Raw genomic sequence first — 21389 nt, 5'->3', positions numbered from 1 at the left:
AATTTCCTAGCTTGTCGGGACCTGAAATAAAGAAACTCTGAACATTTTGAAACTGTGAAATACATTAATAAATAAATAAATGTCATATTAGAATAAAGGAATCATTAGCTGTATGATGCATAGAGCTAATGATTCCTATTTGCGGTTGTAGAACACCTACAGTGCCAAATTTTTCTAGGGGTTTTATTTGACTGACTTTAATTGCAATGTCCGAAGTTGATCATTTTACAATGTCCATTTAGTAAAATTTATCAGTGTTAAAGCTGTTCTTTTAAATGACTTCAGGTATGCATTCTATTGAGGTGAATAAAACTAGGCAGTTTCTCGCCATAAAACAATTTTTTTATTTCACCCGTGAATTTTCTGAGCCCGATCGTAGTTCTATACAAATTTACAAAAATTTGACAATGAAGAACGTTATTGGCATGTGAATGGCACACAAACCACTGTTCAATCAAATCAAATCGCTACCAGCTTTGAAAGAAAAATATCAGACTTTATCTTGTATTTTACAATTTTTCTAATATTTTTTCAATATACTCAGACTCAGGTTCTTTTTACCAGACGAATGTGTTTTTTGTTTTGACTTTTCCTCCTCTTTTTCTTTCTGTTATGGTTTTGTCTTTACGTTAGTTAAACTATAAATTAATCAGATCAGAATTTGTGACAACTGGCTGAGATGGTTAAGTAGTTCTTGTTTTTGTTCTCTCACACCAAATTAAAATTCAACCAATTACGTTCGATATGTTGCTTAGTGATATAAGGCCAACATTTTGAAGTGCAGCTGACACAATAGCTACCCCTGCTTGATCAGAAACGCCATACTGATCTAATGCTCTTTAAGTGTGAGGTCTTTGAGAATTTAGGATGAGGTTTCAACAATATCCGACTGTATAGGAAAGTCAAAAGTCTCTCTCACACGTTAGTTCCGTTTTCTCGTATTTTTTCTCTTATCATTTACATTTTTAACATTTAACCTAATTCAATTTATTCTTCATTATAAATAATTAATTTGGTGTGTACATTAGTTTCAAACACTAATTAACAAAGAAATTGTCAATATTACTGTACATTCTGTATGTTTACTCAATAAAATAAATATATAAAATTAATTGTACTTAATTTTTCGGATTGATGCTTGTTGTAAGGTATCACCTAACTTCTTAAAAAACTATATATATGGTGCAGAAGTGTCTTTTTTATGTTTTATACCAGCAGTTTAAGTGACAAAATACGTACCCAATTTTGTTTTCACAGGTAGTAAGCATATTTGGTGACATATCGCAACCAGGCCCAAAAAAATGACAAATTATGTATTTTCTTAATATTACTATAGTGCAAAACTAGTTCAAGTTTATGGACTCACACAATTCAAACAGTACAATAGTAATTTATTTATTGGAAACAGCGGTCGCGCATGCTATTCTGATGGCCTCTCGCTCAGTTTAATGCAGTTTTATGAACTGATTAGAGAGGATGAGGGGAAAAGGTTGGTTTTCAAAGCTATTGAAATGAATTATTTAATTAAAATTTAACAAAATTCATTTAGTATCCAAAATCATCTTACAAAAACACGGCTTTTTTTAATAAAAATCAAAAATTCAACCCCCTCGTGGCAAATTATTAAAAATAAAAAATATAAAAATATTTTTATTTTATTTTTTCCTTATTCTACATACTATAGAACATCTATTCCGCATAGGGCCGTTTTGATAATTTCTTTTTTTTTCTCCATACAAGATCGATCCACCTTAGTATACATGTTTGTTTATATGTGCATGTATGTTTGCATATGCATGTGTATATTTGTGTGTTTATTTATGCATGTGAACATATGAAATATTTTCTCTTTACCCATTTACCTATGTGAGAACATTTCCTTATTATTGTTTCTTTTAGTTTCTCTTGCGTTATTCGTACTTTATAATTTATGTTTATACTTATTTTACAGAGCTGCACTTGAATGTTCACTTGAACAAATGAATGTAATAGCCATAGAGCGTATAAATAAAAAAGTGTTTTCACACTAGAATATTACAGTCCCTGGACTAATACCTGAAGCAAAAGACTGATCATCTTACCTTCATGTTAAGAAAATGATCAAGATACGCTGCGATTGGTGTACCAACGCAGTATCCTATGCACCATTAGGTGCGGAAAGGGAATGATGATGATGATGATGATCCAAAATAAAACACTTAAGTTCAAAATAAAACACAAGACAAAAAACGTCACATGTATTTTTTAAAAATTAAGTAGAATTAAATATATTACAAGTGTTTTATTTTGGATTCCATACCAAATTTAAAGAGGTGATCTACTTGTATTTACGAGCATTAGTAAATTTTTATTATATTTTATAATATTGATGACACAAGTTCATTGTAAAATCAGTGTATTGTACTATTATTAAGCCATGATTTTGTAATAATCATAACATACGAAGAGGTCAATAAAATGCTTTACCAATCTTGTTGCGGCTTGAACTGGAATAACCCACGTGTTACATGAACAAAAGTATTAAAACGGATCTCATTTGTCCACGCTCGACGAACATGAGCCTCATAACTACATTTCTGGAATTTTATTTAAATCCACATTTTTTATAGTGTTTTTTTTAGTATTCCGTAAATTTTTCAAAGTATTAAATATTTTTTAATTGTGTCTCGTGCCTTGGAAAACATTTTAAATTTTTTAAAATATGTTTTTAATACATTGCAGATTCGATGAAATATTAAACTCAAAAAACAAAGTTTGCAAGAGAGCCTAGTAACTAAAATATCAACAATGTTTTTAGCATGTCCAAAAGTTTGTAGACAGGCTGTGGAGTTATTTAGATCTTAATTTGTTGCAACGGAAGGAAATTCTTTTTGAGAAGAGAATATGGAATTCTAGGCAGAGTTGAGCAAATGTGGATGTTTGAACATGGGCAAAATCGTGAATATTACACGTTGTGTAAAGTGGCCAATGACAAATCATAATCCGTGTAGATGCCTAGAATTCCATATTTCCTTCTCAGAAATGTTTTTCCTATGTTGCAACAAGTTTAGGACTAAAATAACATATATTGTTTTATTTATTAACTCTTGAAAGGTTGTTCTCCAAAAACTTTTTACTCTCGGTGATGTAACATTGTATAATTTCAAATAAAAGAGAAAATATTCTGAAGTTCAGACATTTAAAAAAAGAATATTGACATTTACTAAATAAACAATTATTTTCCAAAAGTTATAAGCGTTGTAATATAATTTAGGCCTTTTTTAGCAAAATTAAAAAAAAATCTTAAATTCACCGATCATTTGACTAGCGTGCATTCATGCTTACTGCCAATGATTAACAGACTGAACGAAATTATTATTTTGTTTGTCTCTCTTTCACACAAGCACCGGCCGCAGAACCGCGTAGATGTCTTTCTCGATGTAAGTTATGTATATTCTCGTGATTTGTTTAATGAAGCAGTTCAAATTTTTATGTATTTTTATTTTATTTTTATTTTATTTCATTGGAAAGCCAACAGACATTTATACATGTATAAGAATCAATTATAACATAAATACATATCATAAAGTCCAATTAGAGACTTCTACATAATATTGTTATTGTAAATGTTGTCACATAAAAATTATACATAACATAAAATAACTAATCAAACAAAACTTATAATATTACTAGAAATGTAAATGAATATTGGTCACACAGTTGCACATTACAATAAATAATACAACTATAGTTGACCATTCAGTGTTTATTATGTGCCTACATACAGAACTGCACATAACCTGCATAAAATAGGCTGCAGATTCAAGGCGCAATATCATGATTTGAATTATTTTTGGAAATTTAACTTTTAAAGGAAGTTAAAGATATGTTATTAATATCAATAGAATTTAATTTCTCATTACACATATGGCAGGTTCTATTTACAAATGAATTTTGAAAAGATTTAGTTGGACATTTAGAAATTTTAAAAAGAGATTGGTTTCTGGTCTGCGTTACTGGGACTCTAAAATTATATTAGTGATAGAAGAGAAATTTTAGATTAAGTGCTGCTTTTCAAGTTATTAAATAATGTTCTTGATAGTCCCGAACTTTTAAATTGTGTGAATTTTTATGTGAGACAGCGTGGAACGAGACAAAATACTTCTTTTACTGTTGATTTGCATAGTTCAAACTATGTTTTCTTAATTATAAAAATGTACTTAGTGTTATAATTGTTTTATGGTGTATGCTATGATAAATCGCCTCTGTTAGTTCAAATCTTTTTATTTAAACCCTTTAATTATTGTTTATTTGCTGCATACCTATGTAATGATTTCTTTTTTAATTTTTCTTTATTGTTTCCTTATTTTAAATTATGTATCAATATTTTTATGCTGTGTTCAGGTGTTTTGTTTTATTATAATTGTTTTTAAAATTATTTTATACTTTGTTTAAGTCGTAAACCATTAAAATAAATAAATGAAAAGAAAATATACACTGATTGCTTAGAGGAAAATTTTTAAGGGAAGCATTGATTCCGTCGACTATATTAACGGACCGCCCCTGCTGTATATACAAAATATTGAATAAGAAAGTACGTTCAATATCATATTTTAAATATTATTATTTAGGGCGCTTCGACCCGAAACTTTGAATTTAGTCATAAAATGCACACAAATACTTTTCTTTTTTTTTAAACCGTCATTGGCTTAGTGTAGACGAAGCATGAATTTTACATCCTATGTGAGTCATAAAACCTCTCTATAGTGATTCGGAGGAGAAAGCGAAGTGGCTTATATTATATTATGTTATAAAGCAGGTTGGTTTGTATACAGCGTAGACAGAAAAGTTAATCGTCATATGACATCATAAAAAATCAGTATTTTTTACACGTTTTTTTATTTCTATTTTTTTTATTAAATATTTTTTATCGAAAACTGAACTTAACAAACAAACAAACCATCTCGTCGTTTTCCCGTAGTGGTTAACAGAGAGGATAAAATGCTATACATACGTTAACATGGCTTACGACCTGTCATTGATATATAGTACTACTATAAAAAAAATATATAAAAAAAATACTAATAATAAAAAAATAGGCGTAAAAATTATTTGTGTGATATTTGCCAACTGAAATATCGTCAAAAAAGACAGGACACAGGAGTCTTGAATAAAAAACAAGAGAGCATTATTTAACTTTTTATTCAATAAATAAATAAATAAGTACACAGCAATAACAACATCAAAATTATAAAACCATATTTACAAAAAAAAATAATAATAACACCTTAACCACAATTAATTTTTGCAATCAAAATTATTTGAAATACTGTTTTTTTATTTATGTGAGACTGTTTACATTTTTTTATAGTAAAAAGTCATCTGACTTAATTTACAGTTTTCTTGTCTAGACAAATAAGAAAATTAATTATCTGTTGGACTATCTATTGTTCTAGTGAGATAGAATTTTGGTTCTGAATAGTTCTTTGTCATATTTTATATAAAAACTCCAAAAATACTTAAACCTTTTTGTTGTGAGACAACTTTAATCGGTACTACTATCTGTTGTCAAACTAATGATAAAAGTTTTTTTTGTATTTTGAAACAATACGCAAATAAATAATGCAACGCCTTAACACTTGCAAGTCGTGTTTTTTATGTATTTAATCAGTGTAAAGTTTGCCGAATAAAAAGGACTATTTATAAAATTATGAATTTGCTGCGTGACAAGTTTGGGAGGAATATATCCAACAATAGGCTTGTAAATTATTTTACCTCTTTGGCCTAGAGTAAACCGATGATGCGGTTATAATTGACGATTCAGCCAGAAGTCTTCAGGCCACTGTAAATAGCCTAAATTGGTACTCCATATCTTGTACTCGTGTACTGTGTAATATTTCATGCCTTATAATCCTAAAATCCCCTCTGTCAAATCAAGAAATCAAAAGGGTCGAGAGTTTCAAATACCTGGGAGTATATGTTACGGAAAATGGCAGCTTTCAAAAATAACTGGGAGTGCGGCTTGAAATAGCAGGCGCCACATTCAACAGTATGAGGGGTGTCTGGAAATTAAATATTTATTCAGTGAAAACCACATGCCGTCTTTATAACGCCTGCATAACAATTATTCTCCTCTCTGGATGCAAATTGTGGCACCTCAGTAGGGCCCAAAACAGCGAAAATCTGAAATTTGAGAATAGGTGTCTCAGAAGAACCTCGGGTGTGTGACAACCGTCATCAAGCGGAGGCAATACGGTTGGCTTGGTTATGTGCTGCGGACGCCTCCTGAGAGCTTTAATTACGCTCGCCTACTTTACTTTACAAGGCATCAGGTTCTCGACGTCCTGGACGTCCACTGCTGACTGTTTGTCGGCAGTTAATGTCAGATCTGCGGGACGCAAACCTTACTCGGGAGGATGCACAAGAGCGGGCAGGCGACAGAGATGCTTGGACAATCTTTGAAGACACCATATGCTCCAACTAGGGAGTGGATTGGAATAATAATAATGACATTATTTTATTTGCCTCACTGATCCAGTGATTTGACGCCATCGGATTATTTCCTATTGGCTGTATTATTAGAGGTTATATTATTTAAAGCATTATTAGCCAACAAAACACCAACCATTTCAAAAATCACACCGGATTTATTTAATAAGGTTGTTGAAAATTAACAGGCAGAATAAACCAGGGTAAATTGAATTTGTCAAATACAATTTCAAAAAGTAAGTTTGTATTTTCATTATTAAAAATTATCTCATTCCAACAAATTTTTATTTCCATTATTATTTTTAATAAGGTGTCTCAAGGTTAAAAAAACACAAATATTATTCTTATAACATTTAACAAAAAACTTATTACCTATAAATAAATAATCTATACATAAAGTTTTATAAGTTCAACAGTAATTCCCACAAAAAAACCTTCCCATAAGATAAAAATAAAACATGTAACACAAACACAATAAATAACCTATATATAAACTTTGTACAGAGATATCAAATATGAATATCTTGTAAACAGAATTGAAAAACATTTTTTGAATTGTAATTCAAATTAAATTTATATTTGAAGCACTTACTTTGGGTTATTATTTACAATTTTAATGAAACGGTTCGGTTAAACGCAAGTTATTTATTATTAACAAAAAATAAGTTTCTTTTTTTAATTTTTATTGGAATTTACAATTTAAAGGGTGCTTTCCAGAATGTTCTTTACTTCCTGGAGAGTTCTTTTTTTTAAAGTTTATTTTTTTTGCTTGCGTTTTACTTTGCTTCATACATGACCGCACTGATGATTAAATGTCAAATAAATATGAACACATGAAATAAATTTAAAAAATGATTTTCATTTTGAACATGATTGCGACCGCATTTCTCAAAACACTTAATTAGGTTGAATTGACCAAACCTTGTTCGTTTTTTTTCATATAAAAAATATTGTCTATCGCAAAGACGGCATTTCACAATTTGCAAAAAACACCCACAACACTGGGAAAATCTGACGGTACTTTGAAAATCATTAAAACTGGTCAAATACATAATTAGATTCTTGTTTGTAATATAAAAAAAAAGAATTCCATTTCAACTATTTGTCATTCAGTAAAGAGTCAGTACTGTTGTGTAGATTTGAAGTTTCACTCGTTTCATAAAGGTGCTATTATCTCAGTTTCACTTTTCTATGGTTGGCTGTTTTCTGCATAACTACGCTTATTTGATGTTTGATTATCTGTGTGGCCATATATGAAGCAAAATGTAAAAAAAACCCAATTTCTTTCTTCTCTACCCCCGTGATAAGATCAATAATAGAGTACCCCAGGCATTTAAAGGGCTCATAGCCACTGAGGAAAAGACGTGTACATATAATAATGCTAAAACCTCTCATTTAATGGTTTAATTGCTTATTTATACTGTTTGTAAAGTGGAAATAATTTCATCTGAGTAGCCTATTACGGTCCATAAAACCTATAAATGCCTCGTTTTCTGATTTCATTTCTCAAAATGTTCTTCATCTCTGTTTGTTTATTTTGCAAAGTTATTTAATTTTAGTTAATTTAATTACGTACAAAAAATAAATACTTAAATCTATTTTTTTAAACCAATTTAGACTTAACACGAGCTATGCTGACTTATTCAAAATATATTTTACAGGCAGTAGTTTTATTGTCCTTACTGAATATTTTCTACTTGTATATTTTGACTACAAGCCAATGGTTTTGTGCTGTGTTATGGTGATAATTAAAAACAGTTATGAAGCTGATCAGTCTTACGAATCTGAGCTAATAACATTAAAATATGAAATAACGACTATTGACTAAATGTTTACATGTTCAAGTGTAGTTGAGTTCAAAAAATAACTCGATGAACAATGTACACCATGTACACTTTTCTTCAAAACAGATGATCTTATTGTTTGTTGATGATCTAAATAGCGCCATTTTTATAAAATTGAATTTTTAATTATTTGTGTCTAAGGACATTTTTAAAAGTGGTACAGGGTAAATACAAGAGTTTAAATAATGTAATTAATAGGTTAATTTAAATTTATAGATTGTAGTAAAATTTGTATTTTATCCATTTGAGATAAACAATAAAACATTACTCAAGGGTTTCTCAATAATGTAATTTTGATCTTAGATAAATGATAAACTAATTTTTATTAAGAAATTAAAACAAATATTTTAATTTTGAGGCCATTTTTTGGCGTTCACATATAATTGCATGAAAAAAGTAAGGAACAAGTAGTGCTTAAGCCGGATTGGAATTAAAAAAAGGATATTCATAAGTGTCCTTGGCACGGGTAACCCCAGTGAGGTCACAATATTTTTTATTATAATTCATAGTTTATAATGTGAAAAAAAGGAAAATAAATTAATAAAATAAATAAGAGCATACCAAAACATATTTGCTTTTACATATAAGTATAAACATTTTAAATTTATAAGCTATTTCATTTGAAATTAACTCGAACATCTGAGCATCCGATAACAGAATATGAAAAAGCCACTGTGTAAATCTATTGTGCAAAAAATGTTTCAAAAACTGTTTTTTTTCCTTCTCAATAAATTCATTTATTTAACAAGATTCACCTGTCAGACAATAGTAAAAAATATACACAAAAGTCTTTGTCATTTAATTAAAACCGCAGTTTGTATGGTTTTTAAACAAAATTATCAACAAAAAAAATGTTAAACAAACAAGTCTTTGTGAGTTCTGTGACAATGGTTCAAGAGATAACTGAACAAAAATCTTACACAGAGATCAATCGCTTTGAAATAATCATTTTAAAAAATGTTTTTCATTTGGTTTTGATATAACTTATCGTCTGTTTAATCATGAGTCGTATTTCGTATTTTTCTGAACGGTTTCTAAAGTATTTTTATTTATATATCCGCCTGTTGGGTATTAACGAACACAATGTACAATACAGACATGAAAGGAAGAAAAAAACATTAAAGTATAAATATACCTGTTGATAAGTAGTCGGAAAAAAGCTCAACAAATATTAATCTATAATAATTATTCATTAAAATCAATGATATATAAAAAAAAAACATTGTTTAAAATGAAAAAATCGTTACAATTTAATTTTGATTGGTTATATTTAGGAACTTTATCTTTGTGATTTATTAAGATTGTTTTTTTATTGATTTAATCTTTATTGAAAAAACTAAAAAAAAATTATATCAGAGTACAAGAACACTTTTAATAATATTTTTTTTTAAACTGCAAACCAACTGATAAAATTAATAAACTGGATTAAAAGTTCTTCATGTTGAAAATAAAATACTAAAATTAGGCAACTTTAAAATCTCATTAATTTAAAAAGTGGTCCATCTTAAGAAACAAATAATAAATAGGTAATAAAATACACTTAGTTCACTACGGTCTAGTTTTAAAGATATTATCTATCTCACTTCACACTTCCCATCTTTACAAGATCAACATGACAAAAACACTCGACTTATTAACTCCACATGTTTCGATAAAATATTTAGTAATCAAGGTTTAAATCAAATTGGATAAGATTCATTAGTTAATTATACCTTGATAAAGAAGCTTGTGTAGATTTAAAACAATCGGAAGAAAAAAAAATAGTGCTTACAAACAAGTTTATTATATATTTATTTCAAATATAAATATCATGGATTATGTTACCTCAATGGACAAAATTCAGAATTAATTCAATATGTTTGGTAAATTTAATTATATTTACCGGTAAGATTGTCATAAATCATTGTAAAAGACATTATCGTATCAAGTAAGGACTTGCAAATCTGGCCTTCTTCTATATTCCAGGAAGTAATTTTAAATGTTTTCCTGTACTAACGTAACCTGTTACTTATTTTTTTTAAAGAAACTTATGTCAATAAAATACTGTATTTTTTAAAGACTTAAATGATTGTTCATAAATATTTTCTTATAATTCAATGAATGAATTTGTTATGTAATCCTTTATTTTATTAACGTAATATAATTAAGCTTTACATTTACTGGTAGTGTTTTTTGAGCCATTTTGCTGTGTGACAAAAACAATTTTGGCCCTCATTGAAGCAAGATGTACTCTTCTTTAATGTAAAGCAATTTCACTAGTTATTTTATTGTTTAACTAACTGTACAAATTAAAATACCATAAAAACAGTTTTTAATAATTCATTTAAATAAACCTTAAAACTCCAGTATTTTTTTATTATCAATCAATAATGTTTGGAATAGTTCAACAAAATTATTTGATCAATTTTAGTTTTACTTGCAAGTTAAAAATTTGCCATTAAAATGCGTAACTGGTGGTTTGAAAACGTTTCGCGAAAAACTCAAAACACGCATGTTTTAAAATAATTTTAGTAAAAGTACGTTACATAAATCCCAAACATTTAGTTATAAAATAAATATTTTAACTGATGCTCAATTCATATCCATTTTCCATTGTTAAATTTAACTTCTACCAATTGCGTTTTTATAATTATTGTTATCATAAAAGTCACAATTTCGGAATGTATTTCTTTGATGCATCTGAAACAAAAAAAAGCTACAATATTTTGAGTTTGTCCAAATTTTGACAAAGTTTGACAAGGACTGGATTCAACTCCCTGGGGAGCTGTTAATATTAACATATTACAACAGAGATGAAGAACATTTAAGAGAAGGTAATAAAGAAGTCTAGGCATCTGCAGGGCTTATAACCTGTCAATGGCTGATTTAAGTGGCCACTTTACACACTGTGTAACATTCACCATTCTGCCTATATTTGAACATCTATATTCCTTCAATTCTTTCATCTGTTGATGTTTGTGAAGTTAAAGAGCTAAAACCTTTATTTGTGCGGGTGAGATTCATCTAATTGAATTATTTCACCTACATACTGGGCAACGCCTGAAAATGTATTTTTTTTAATTTCCATACTTCTTCATGGACCAGGTAATTTATCAAAAATATTTTGAGTTTGTCCAAATTTTTGTAAACAAGGACTGGATTCATCTCCCTGGGGAGCTGTTTATATTAACATATTACAACAGAGATGAAGAGCACACTTAAGAGCCACTTAAACCAGCCATTGACAGGTCATAAGCCCTGTAGATGCCTAGACTTCTATATTACCTTCTCTTAAATGTTCTTCATCTCTGTTGTAATATGTTTAAAAAAATCTATTTACAAAAAAAAATCAGGTGTGTATTACAATATTTGAAAAAAACGGGAATTTGAAAATGTAAGCAATTGGATTCAATTCTAAAATTTAAGGAATGGAAAAAGCGAAGTGTACTCGTATTAAGTGTTCAAATTTTAAACATTTTTCATTTATTACAAGGATAAACATTATTGTCAATTTTACGCGTACGCAGTGGTTTTTAAGTATCAAAGCGCATTTTTCACAGTTTTCTGGCAGAAACCAACTTGTTTATGTCGTTGTATGTCGTTATCATGGCAACACTTCCTGCTTCCGCCGTGAGAGCCTGACAACCGGGGTGACTGCGCGCGCAATCTCCGCCTTCCTGGCCATCCTTAGCAGCCTTCATGTACCTGAAAAATCGAAGGATTTCCGGGTTGTCTGATGTAGGCTTTCTTAACTCATTCAGCTCCCTGAAAAAAAATGAAATACTGCTATAATCATCTTTATATATATATAGACTCCACATTTTTGGGAACGAATATTATTTATTAAAGATATCGATTTTTTCAACCTGGCTTTACCATGATTTTGAAAGCAATTATAAATAAATGAATCTTTTATTATATAAATAAAACACGAGTGATACTTTAATCCACAAATTTGGAATATCCAGTGGCCGGTTTCATCGCTTTCGCGACATCTTCGAGACTGGTATCTTTATTCCAAATTATTCCAAATATTCCAAATTTGTGGATTAAAGTATCACTCGTGTTTTATTTATATAATAAATTACAATGAACTTCCATCAAGAATTTTCACATACAAACTTAAATGTAATAAATAAATCATTTTAATTATGTAAACACATTATATCATTTCGAAAAGAATCTGTTTATTATTATTTTTTTTAATTTGTTTTAAAATGCCTTGTATATAATTTAAGCTATTCTAATTGTACATTTTATGATTGCAGAAAAGCACTTTTTTTTAATTTTCAATGTAAGATTTTATTTTTTCTAAATGAAAATAACAAAATATAGAGTATAAAATAATCAAAAACATTTTTTAATTGCATTATATGAGCCGTAATTCAGTTTTTTAATACGTTATGTTTAGCTTATTTAGAGAGTTATTTAACTTATTCTGTGGCAGTTAACATTATTCAAAATATTTTATTAAAAACATATGTATAACACAAATAAAGTATACATATATGTACATCATCATTATCATCATTTCCTTTCCGCACCTAATGGTGCAAAGGGCACTGCATTGGTACACCAATTTAAGCGTATTTTGATCATTTTTGTATCATGAAAAAAAGAGAATCAGTCTTACGCTTCAGGTACCAGTCCAGGAACTATGAAATATTCTAGTGTGAAAACACTCTTTAAAATAAATATTTCATATCAACCATGCCGGGAATCGAACCCGAGACCTCTTGCATGGTGTAGATACGCATACATTTAAACATTATTAACAGAAGTTTCATTAATTAAAATAATAACACAACATTTTTTTGAAGAAGTTCAATGAAATAAATGAAATAAAATTTGTAACTTATTTCACAGAGAATGTGCTAACTTGTAAGCATATAAACTATTAATTAATTTAACATTTTCTCTAACATATAATTAAATAATAATATTATATTTATATGGAAAATATACAAATCAAACTAATACAGACATAGTACATACGCATAATAATTTAAAATATTTATTTTTTACAATAAATACTAACAAAAAAGTTGTATATGGAACTCAAAAAGAGACACATAAAATTTGGACATAAAACAAATAATATAGAATATACAATATCTTTTCTTTACTTAATAAATGTTTCCTTTAACAGTGTTATTAAATTTTTCATTGAATACCTTATACTTGTACCTTAATCTTCAAAGTATTTTCAGAGAAAAATATGAAACAAATTTACTGGGATTGATCGAATTTTCACATAGGAAATTTATTTTCTATTTTTTCCTATTACATAGTTCATCTGTTTCCAATAAAATCGGGTATTCGTGTGTTTTTTTACAATCTATCATGGTTCTTTGATCAATTCCATCATTTTTACGAGTATCTATAAATCTTACTTTAACTTCAAGAAAAGTAGATATGTTAAATGCATATATGATAAAAAAAGATCAATGAACCACTACCCTTTGTATGACACTATTTTTGTATTGATTCACGTCTTCTAAGCCTAATCAAATTTAAATGAAATAAATTGCATTTGAAAATCTGAGTAATAACCTGATCTAGTTATTCACGTTATCACAGAACTCTTGCGAAAAAAGACTTGTCATTATTTTATTGATTGTTTACCATATTTCAATTTTTTTTTCTTTTCAAATACAAAATTCAATTACTTCACAATATATTTCAGCTTTTAAAGAAAAAATCTGTGTTGAGCTAAATGTTTTATATAAAAATTAAATACGATAAAATATTACTCGAATAAAATGACTCGCCTACAGTCTGTATTGAATGCCGCAGTGAGACTTATTTTTGGATTCTCTAAGTTCAGTCATATTACTAATCGGGAATTGCACTGTCCACGTTTTCCACAGAGGGTGGAATACAAACTATGTTGGCTTATGTATAAGTAACTGCACAACTCTGCTCCAAAATATCTAAGGGAACTCTGCATTCCAGACGAACTAGCTGACAGACATCTTACGCTTAGATTAGCTACATCTACGTCGAAAGGAAAAGTTATTATACCTCTACGCAAACAGCGCACTAAATTCGGCGAACGTGCATTTGCGGTCGCAGGCCCTACGGCATGGAATGCTCTCCCAGCAGAAGTCCAAAACTGTGAGAGTGAAGTGATGTTTTGGAAGAAACTTAAAACACACTGGTTCTCTAAATCATTTGAATAAATTCTTAGCATGTGGTGACAAAGAACATTATTTTTCTTAAATTAAAAAGTTAAAATTAAATTTATATCTTTATATAACCACTTTGTAAAGCGCCCTTGAGGTGTTATATTACGAGAATGGCGATTTATAAGTTATCCAGAATCATTATTATTAATAAACTTGCTTATCAGATATTTTTAATAAGTCATAATCAATAATTATAAAAGTAAATGTTGACCTTAAATTATTTTTAAAAAAACCCATATTTTTAAACTTTTCTTTGGTAAAGAGAATAATACTAGCATAGATTTACAGACAAAGAAGTGATAATGTTCTCCCGTACAAAACACTTTTAACTCTGCTAGTTCGAGGATTTCTGTGGTTTTGTATTATTTAAAAATAATTTATTAGTAATAATTTCAATATTCCTCTTAAACATAACTACAATACACGCCTAACGTAAAATGATGATTTAAAAGTACCAAAAGTATGTAATAAGTATAGTAATATAACTTCTCTTAATTAAATACTTATCATTTTTCATTTGTTGGCGAAAGTACTTAAACTTAACAACACACAATGTAACATGATTAAAATAAGAGAGTGGCTACTCGATTGAAAGTTTATATTTGAATAGTTAATAAACTAGCTTATATGTGATTAACATATTGCAACAGAGATGAAGAACATTTTAGATAAGGTATTATAGAAGTCTAGGCATCTATAGGGCTTATGACCTGTCATTAGCTGGTTTAAGTGGCCACTTTACACACTGTGTAACATTCACCATTCTGCCCATATTTGAACATCTACATTCCTTCAATTCTTTCACATGTTGATGTTTGTGAAAATGTTCTTCATCTCTGTTGTAATATGTTACTGTTAACAGCTCCCCAGGTAGTTGAATCCAGTTCTTGTCTTCAAAAATTTGGACAAACTCAAAATATTGTTTATATGTGAATATTTAAAAAAAATTGAATATTAACAAAAACATAAAAAAACAATATTACTGATCTTTCTGGCTGTTACTTATATTTGTAAATTCGTCGTTTTTATAAATTTATATACTATCATATAAATTAGTTTTAGTATAAATCTTCACCAACAAGCTACAGAAAGTGGCTTGATGAGATTTAAGTTTTAGTAAACATAAAAAATAAATTGAAATGTTAAAAGTGTAAATAGAAAAATAAATGTTATTAATTAAATAAAGAAAACGCAAAACAGAGAATCAAAATAAGGTTAGTAAAAAAAATTAATACCATTTATAATTTTAACCAAAACTATTAAAATAACTAATATCAAAAGTATTAACTTTGTGGTCACACATTAAACTAAATATTATTAATTATTTATATACAACCACACACCGACTATTCTATGTCTACCGGCTTTGAGGCATACTCGTCTTTTTGTCAAGACACCAATTAAACCAATATGCAAAACTTTAAAACACCTTCACCATAGTTGAACATAGAATAGACATGGAAAAGTTGGTAAACGGTTATATAGAAATATTTAATAACACTGGGTAAAACTATTAATTTAATTATAATTAACGAAAGCAGGATAAAATAACAATATTTTATTTAAACAAGATTAAATTGTACAATAGTGAAAAAAAAAAAGAAAAATACCAATGATGTTTTTAAGCAAAAATTTGAATAAAGTATCAATTACCTAATTAACCAAATAATCAGTTAACTTAGAATTTTATTAAAAGAATGTCTTATAAATAAATAAATAAAAAAATACTGTGGTAAATAATCCCTTTGCTCGCGGTGATGTAACATCGTATTACCGCTAGTAAAAGACGGTTTATTCTATAGTTCAGACATTTTGAAAAAACAAAAACCACTGAGACGTGCAATTAAATAATTTCTATTCCATAATTTATACAAGCAAACATATAATTTAGCCTTGTTGAGGATGCGTGAGCTGGTTCTCGATAGTAAGTATATTTACTTTTATAAATGTCACAGCGCAAATGGATTACAAGGAAATGGAGTGAATGGGCTGACCTTTTTTGTAGATTTTTTTATTTTTCAGCTTAAGTGGCAAAACTCCACACCGAACATGTTCTTCAATCGCGGTCAAAGCGGACACTGACCCAAGGTGGCAAAATAATCAACTAAATAGTTTTTGAAACTATAAAGTTGCAAAAGGGACAGGATTCAAAAGGACGAGAGAAAAAGAGACAGGTATAGGAATGTATTAACGCTGTGACACATTTTCAAACGGCCTAACCACTCGTTATAACAAAATAAATTAAAAATCATAAATACGCCGCTCATATTACGCGCGTGCGTCCCCCATCACTGTCGTAAACCGACTGAATATGTTTTACTGTTTTACACAACACCCGCCACAGAACAGCGTCTCCGTCTTATTTATTTATTTTCTTCTTTATTGCAAATTCTGTATTTGCGCTCTCTCTTATACAGATGTGTTGCTGAATTAGCGGACATTCATTTTTTGCGTAGCAAGGATAAATATTTTTTGTATTAACATCCAGCACAGTTAGACAAATTTTACTTCCCAAATCCGGTGTGAAAATATTTATTTAAAGATTACAAAAATACTACTTCATCGTTTAAGAAAGTAAGAGAGATATATCAAGTCTTGTATCCTATGTCGACTTATCGCAACAGAAATAAGTTATAAGGACTTCTCGCATGAGGTTATATCATACATGGTAAAAATAGTAAAGGTGATTGTTGAAATAAATAAAAATAGGACACAAAATGCCGAACGCTCTCAAAGTGGAACGGAAGATATGTTGATGCCTATCAATTGTTTGGATTCTCAGGTACGAGTTTCCACTACCAAATCCTCACACTACAGTCAAAACATTAGAAGGAACATTCCTTTTGCAGTTAATATTAGCCTTGTACATAATAAGCAAGGCAAAAAATATGCAACTCCTTAAAAAAAATAAAAATCCTATGTCAACTATTGTGATATCACAGCCACGCAAGAGTTAAGTATCATTCATAATTTTATATGAAACTAGCTGACCGACAGACGCTGTTCTGCCCGAACGTTGGCTTGCCTTGGAAAAATATTTTTTATTGATAAGTAGGTACCTAGGTACCTGCTTGTGATTGCATTCCAAAACTAAAAATTGTTAATATTCAAATAATATTAAATTTAAGTAGGTACTTGTTTATGATTGAATTCCAAAACATAAAATAAATATTTTTTCAAATATGGCATTCTTTTTGCAAACGTCAAACTCCGGTCGTCTCACTTACAAAGTGGTGTAATTATGTAGGAATACGATTTTAAAAAATAAATTGAATTTAATGTTATTTTAGTGTTACCGAAAATCTAATAAAAATAAATAAATGGGTAAAACTTATGAGGAATTTAAAGAAAGAATTCGATTGAGATCCACAAAAAACAAATGTTGTTTGTAAACATTCAAAACAAACTTTTTTTACACACAAAAAAACATCTTCTTTTCATTTTTTTGTAAATGCATTCCCATCGAATGCAACCCTGGTAGATCGATGAATAAAACATTTTTGCTCCTAACTTTTTTTTCACATTTTCGATTAAAGATTTTAATATCTACGAACACGCACAGCCCAAAAATCTATATTTCTTTGAAAACCGCACGTAAATCAGTTAAGCCCTTTAGGAGGAGTACGGTGACATCACATGTGCAGAGGAGTTATTTATATATATATAAGGATAAAATAAATTTATAAATTATAAATAAAAAACTGTATCAAGTATGGAACTCAATTTTGGTGGTATTTGAACATGTACATATACTCGTAAATGTACCATTTTGTTATGTGTCTTATGAAAGGATAAATGCATGTTTTTTTAACAAAAACAGTACATAAATTTGTAAATGTAACTGTCGTAGTCTCGAATAAAAAGTTATACGTATAAAAATTAAAACAATCACCGTAATGAAGTGGTTAAGACTATCGACTCACGCACTGATGGCTCTGAATTTGATTCCCGGTGAGAACACAAGAATTTAAATGTGTTTTTTAAAGCTTGGGTATTCTGTGCTGTAATTCACCACTGTGATTGAGTTTTCAGGTTTTCTGCTGTGGTGCAAATTTAAAAGAAAAAATGTTTTCACGTATTTTAATTTTATTTATTGGGGATATCAACAGTAATACATGTAACAAAAATACAACAAATAAAATATACAGAGAATAAAACCAATGACAGATATCCACAGAAATACATTAAATACACGTACAATACATACAAGTGTGTTTGTGTGAGTGTAAGTGAGTGAGAGGGTGGGTGAGTGGGTGTTATATTGGAATGAGAGTGGACATGTGTGTAAATATTGCACAAGTGTCAAGTGTCGAAAATACAAATATATTTAAAATATTAAGAATTAGAGATAAAATATAATAAAATAAAATAAAATAAGATAAGATAAAATAAGACTTTATTATTGAAACTAAGTATAAGACAAAAAAGCATGTTTTAAAACGCGCATTTTAAATGTTATTTTTTTACAATCGAATGGATCAATAAGGGGAAAGTTCAAATTATATTCACTAACAAAGTGTATTAGTGGAGAGTTCTGGGCATAGTTCGTACGAACTGCTGGCACATGAAATAGAGAGCTCGACGTGTGACGGGTGCGGTAGCCGGGGACATTTAATGATAACTCCGACAAAAGAGCCGGACTATCAAGGCGTCCACTAAGTATGTCATGAAGCACCCCCATGTCCAACAGTAGACGGCGATCTTCTAAAGTAAGCAAGTGGTGTTTTTCGCAGGAAGACATATAATTGAGATCGGTATACCTGCATCTCCAGTTAAGATGTCTAAGAAATGTCCATTGAATTTTTTCGAACTTTTCTTTATGTGTGACATATTGTGGAGACCAAACAGAAGAGGCATACTCGAGCAAACTGCGAACATGAGCAAAGTAAACCATTTTTATACACGCGATATCTTTAAATACCTGACATGTACGAAGTACAAAACCAAGGTTTCTATGTGCACGGGTCAGTATGTCATCGAAGTGATTCTCAAATGTAAGTTTGCTAAATCATTCAATTTATGGTTTGTCAGTTATCAAATATATAATTCAATTTATGGTTTGTAAGTTCCGTTCATGTTTCTAGAGAAAGAAAGTGTCTGTATACAAAAGTTAGGGTATTCTAAAAATATTAATTAATAAAAAAAACAACTATGAACGAATGTAAAATTGAAAAGGGTTTTTAGGCGTTTCCTAGATTTACATATATAATTTGACTGAATAATTAAGTAATGTAAAAGATAAAAAAAGGTGTGTTTTTATCTATAAAACAATCATATGCCCACATATAAATTACCGTTCTTCGATTCTATTTTGAATGTAATAAAGATCATATTAAAAACATACGTTTTTAAAAAACAAGGCGATAAGGATTATATAAAAAAAAAAAAATATTTTAATCTACGAATATTCCGCAAAAAAATGACTTGCTCACAGTAAAGCAACAAATAAAATTAATTTTTCAATTTTATACATAAAATAATCAAAGAGATAAATTAAATAAAAAACACAATTAACTTTTACCAACAATGTCATACATTCAAAACTAGAGATAAAAAATAGTCTCAAAACTCACTGTTCAAGGAAAAAAACCTGTTCAACGAGTTGCCTGAAGAATGCCTGAAGAAATAAAGAAACGAAGACCCTTGAAATATTAAAATTATTTGGAAAAAATATGTTATCGAGAAATATTTTTATTAAATTCTGATATTATCAAAAGTTTATATTAGTTCTTAAGATGTTTTGAACTAACTTAATAAAGCATAAATAAAAATGAAACCTTGAATTATTTGAAAAAAAAAACACGTTATTTGTAGGCACATAATATTTGTATGATCTACAATATCTCAAGAGATACAACGCGTGACGTCCGTCTGGCTCCAATGTTTATCTCAAACAAAATGTTAAAATTAATATTTGTTCGTTTGCGTTTGAAAGTAAGAAAACATTTATGAGGTTCACCTCTTCCAAAGCAGTATGTTCCTTTTTCGGGTGATATCGTGTGTGTTGGATTTGTTCCGACGTTTCAGCTACCATTGCAGGAGCCATTTTTGGGGTAAACTGTGTGTTTTTAAGAAAACTTTAAGTGTTTAGTTTGTACCGTGTCGCAGTCGACAGTAAGCACATTTCTATTAGTTTTTGTAGTATGTATTGCTGGGAACCATGTTGAGTTTAAGCCCTTCGTCTTTGTTTATGTTATTTGGGTGTCTGTGTATTTCAATTGCCTTTTTTATTATTTGTGCACTGTAATTACCGGATTTATGTAAAAATTTTGGTTCGAAGGCAAAAAAATGACCGGTATCTATAAAATGTTCCGCTATTGCGTATTTGTCAGGGTGCCCAAGTTTACACGCTCTTTTGTGTTCGTCAATCCTGTTCTTTCTGTTCAAAAGTATGTAATAAATATGTAAATAGAACTCTCAAATATTTAGTACCTAGAATTTTAAATTTATTACCAAAAAAACTTAAAATTAACTCACATTGTAACAAGAGCAAAATAAAAAAGTGGCTACTTGATCAAGAGTTTATATATGAATAGTAGCTTAGGTGTAAATATTTTAATTTTTATATATTTTCTTGTGTTTAAGAAATAAATTTATTTATTATTATTTGTATTAACATGTATATTCTGATCTTTCCGGCTGTTATTTTTTATCTGTTATTCGTTGTTTTTTATAAATGTAAATAATATTTTTAAGTTAGAATAAATATAATCTTCACCAACAAGCTACAAAAAGTGGCTTGGTGGGATTTTAGTTTTAGTAAAAATAAAACAAGTGAAATTTTTTTAAATTGCAAAAATGTATAATTATACTATTAAATAAAATAAAATAAAAATAAAAAATTGCAGTACGTCCTGTGTGTCCTATGTACACTTTATCACATCCTTGGCAACCTAGTTTATAAACAATT

At 29.0% G+C, this 21389-nt stretch overlaps 1 protein-coding gene and 1 long non-coding RNA gene across 4 annotated transcripts in view; one reads left to right on the top strand and one right to left on the bottom strand.

Annotated features, from left to right (window-relative positions):
* Positions 1-5169: 5169 nt before the first annotated feature.
* Positions 5170-21389, top strand: part of LOC148282959 (uncharacterized) — a 159871-nt gene continuing 143651 nt past the window's right edge. Inside the window, exon 1 of the long non-coding RNA XR_015821975.1 lies at positions 5170-6179. This is a non-coding gene — a long non-coding RNA (uncharacterized LOC148282959). The remainder of the gene's footprint in view (positions 6180-21389) is intronic.
* The window catches only part of Osi24 (Protein), a 157092-nt gene continuing 147469 nt past the window's right edge, over positions 11767-21389 (bottom strand). For all 3 annotated transcript variants that reach the window (XM_088224247.1, XM_088224248.1, XM_088224249.1), the window contains one exon: positions 11767-12056. In XM_088224247.1, coding sequence (XP_088080373.1) covers positions 11846-12056 — 211 coding nt within the window. In that variant the 3' untranslated portion in view covers positions 11767-11845. The remainder of the gene's footprint in view (positions 12057-21389) is intronic.

The sequence above is a fragment of the Micrasema longulum genome, unplaced genomic scaffold, assembly GCF_059751315.1.
Source record: "Micrasema longulum isolate JH-2025_06_02 unplaced genomic scaffold, ASM5975131v1 h1tg000274l, whole genome shotgun sequence".
Lineage (NCBI taxonomy): Eukaryota > Metazoa > Arthropoda > Insecta > Trichoptera > Brachycentridae > Micrasema > Micrasema longulum.
The sequence above is the reverse complement of the archived record's forward strand: the minus strand, read 5'-3'. Positions and strand labels throughout refer to the sequence as shown.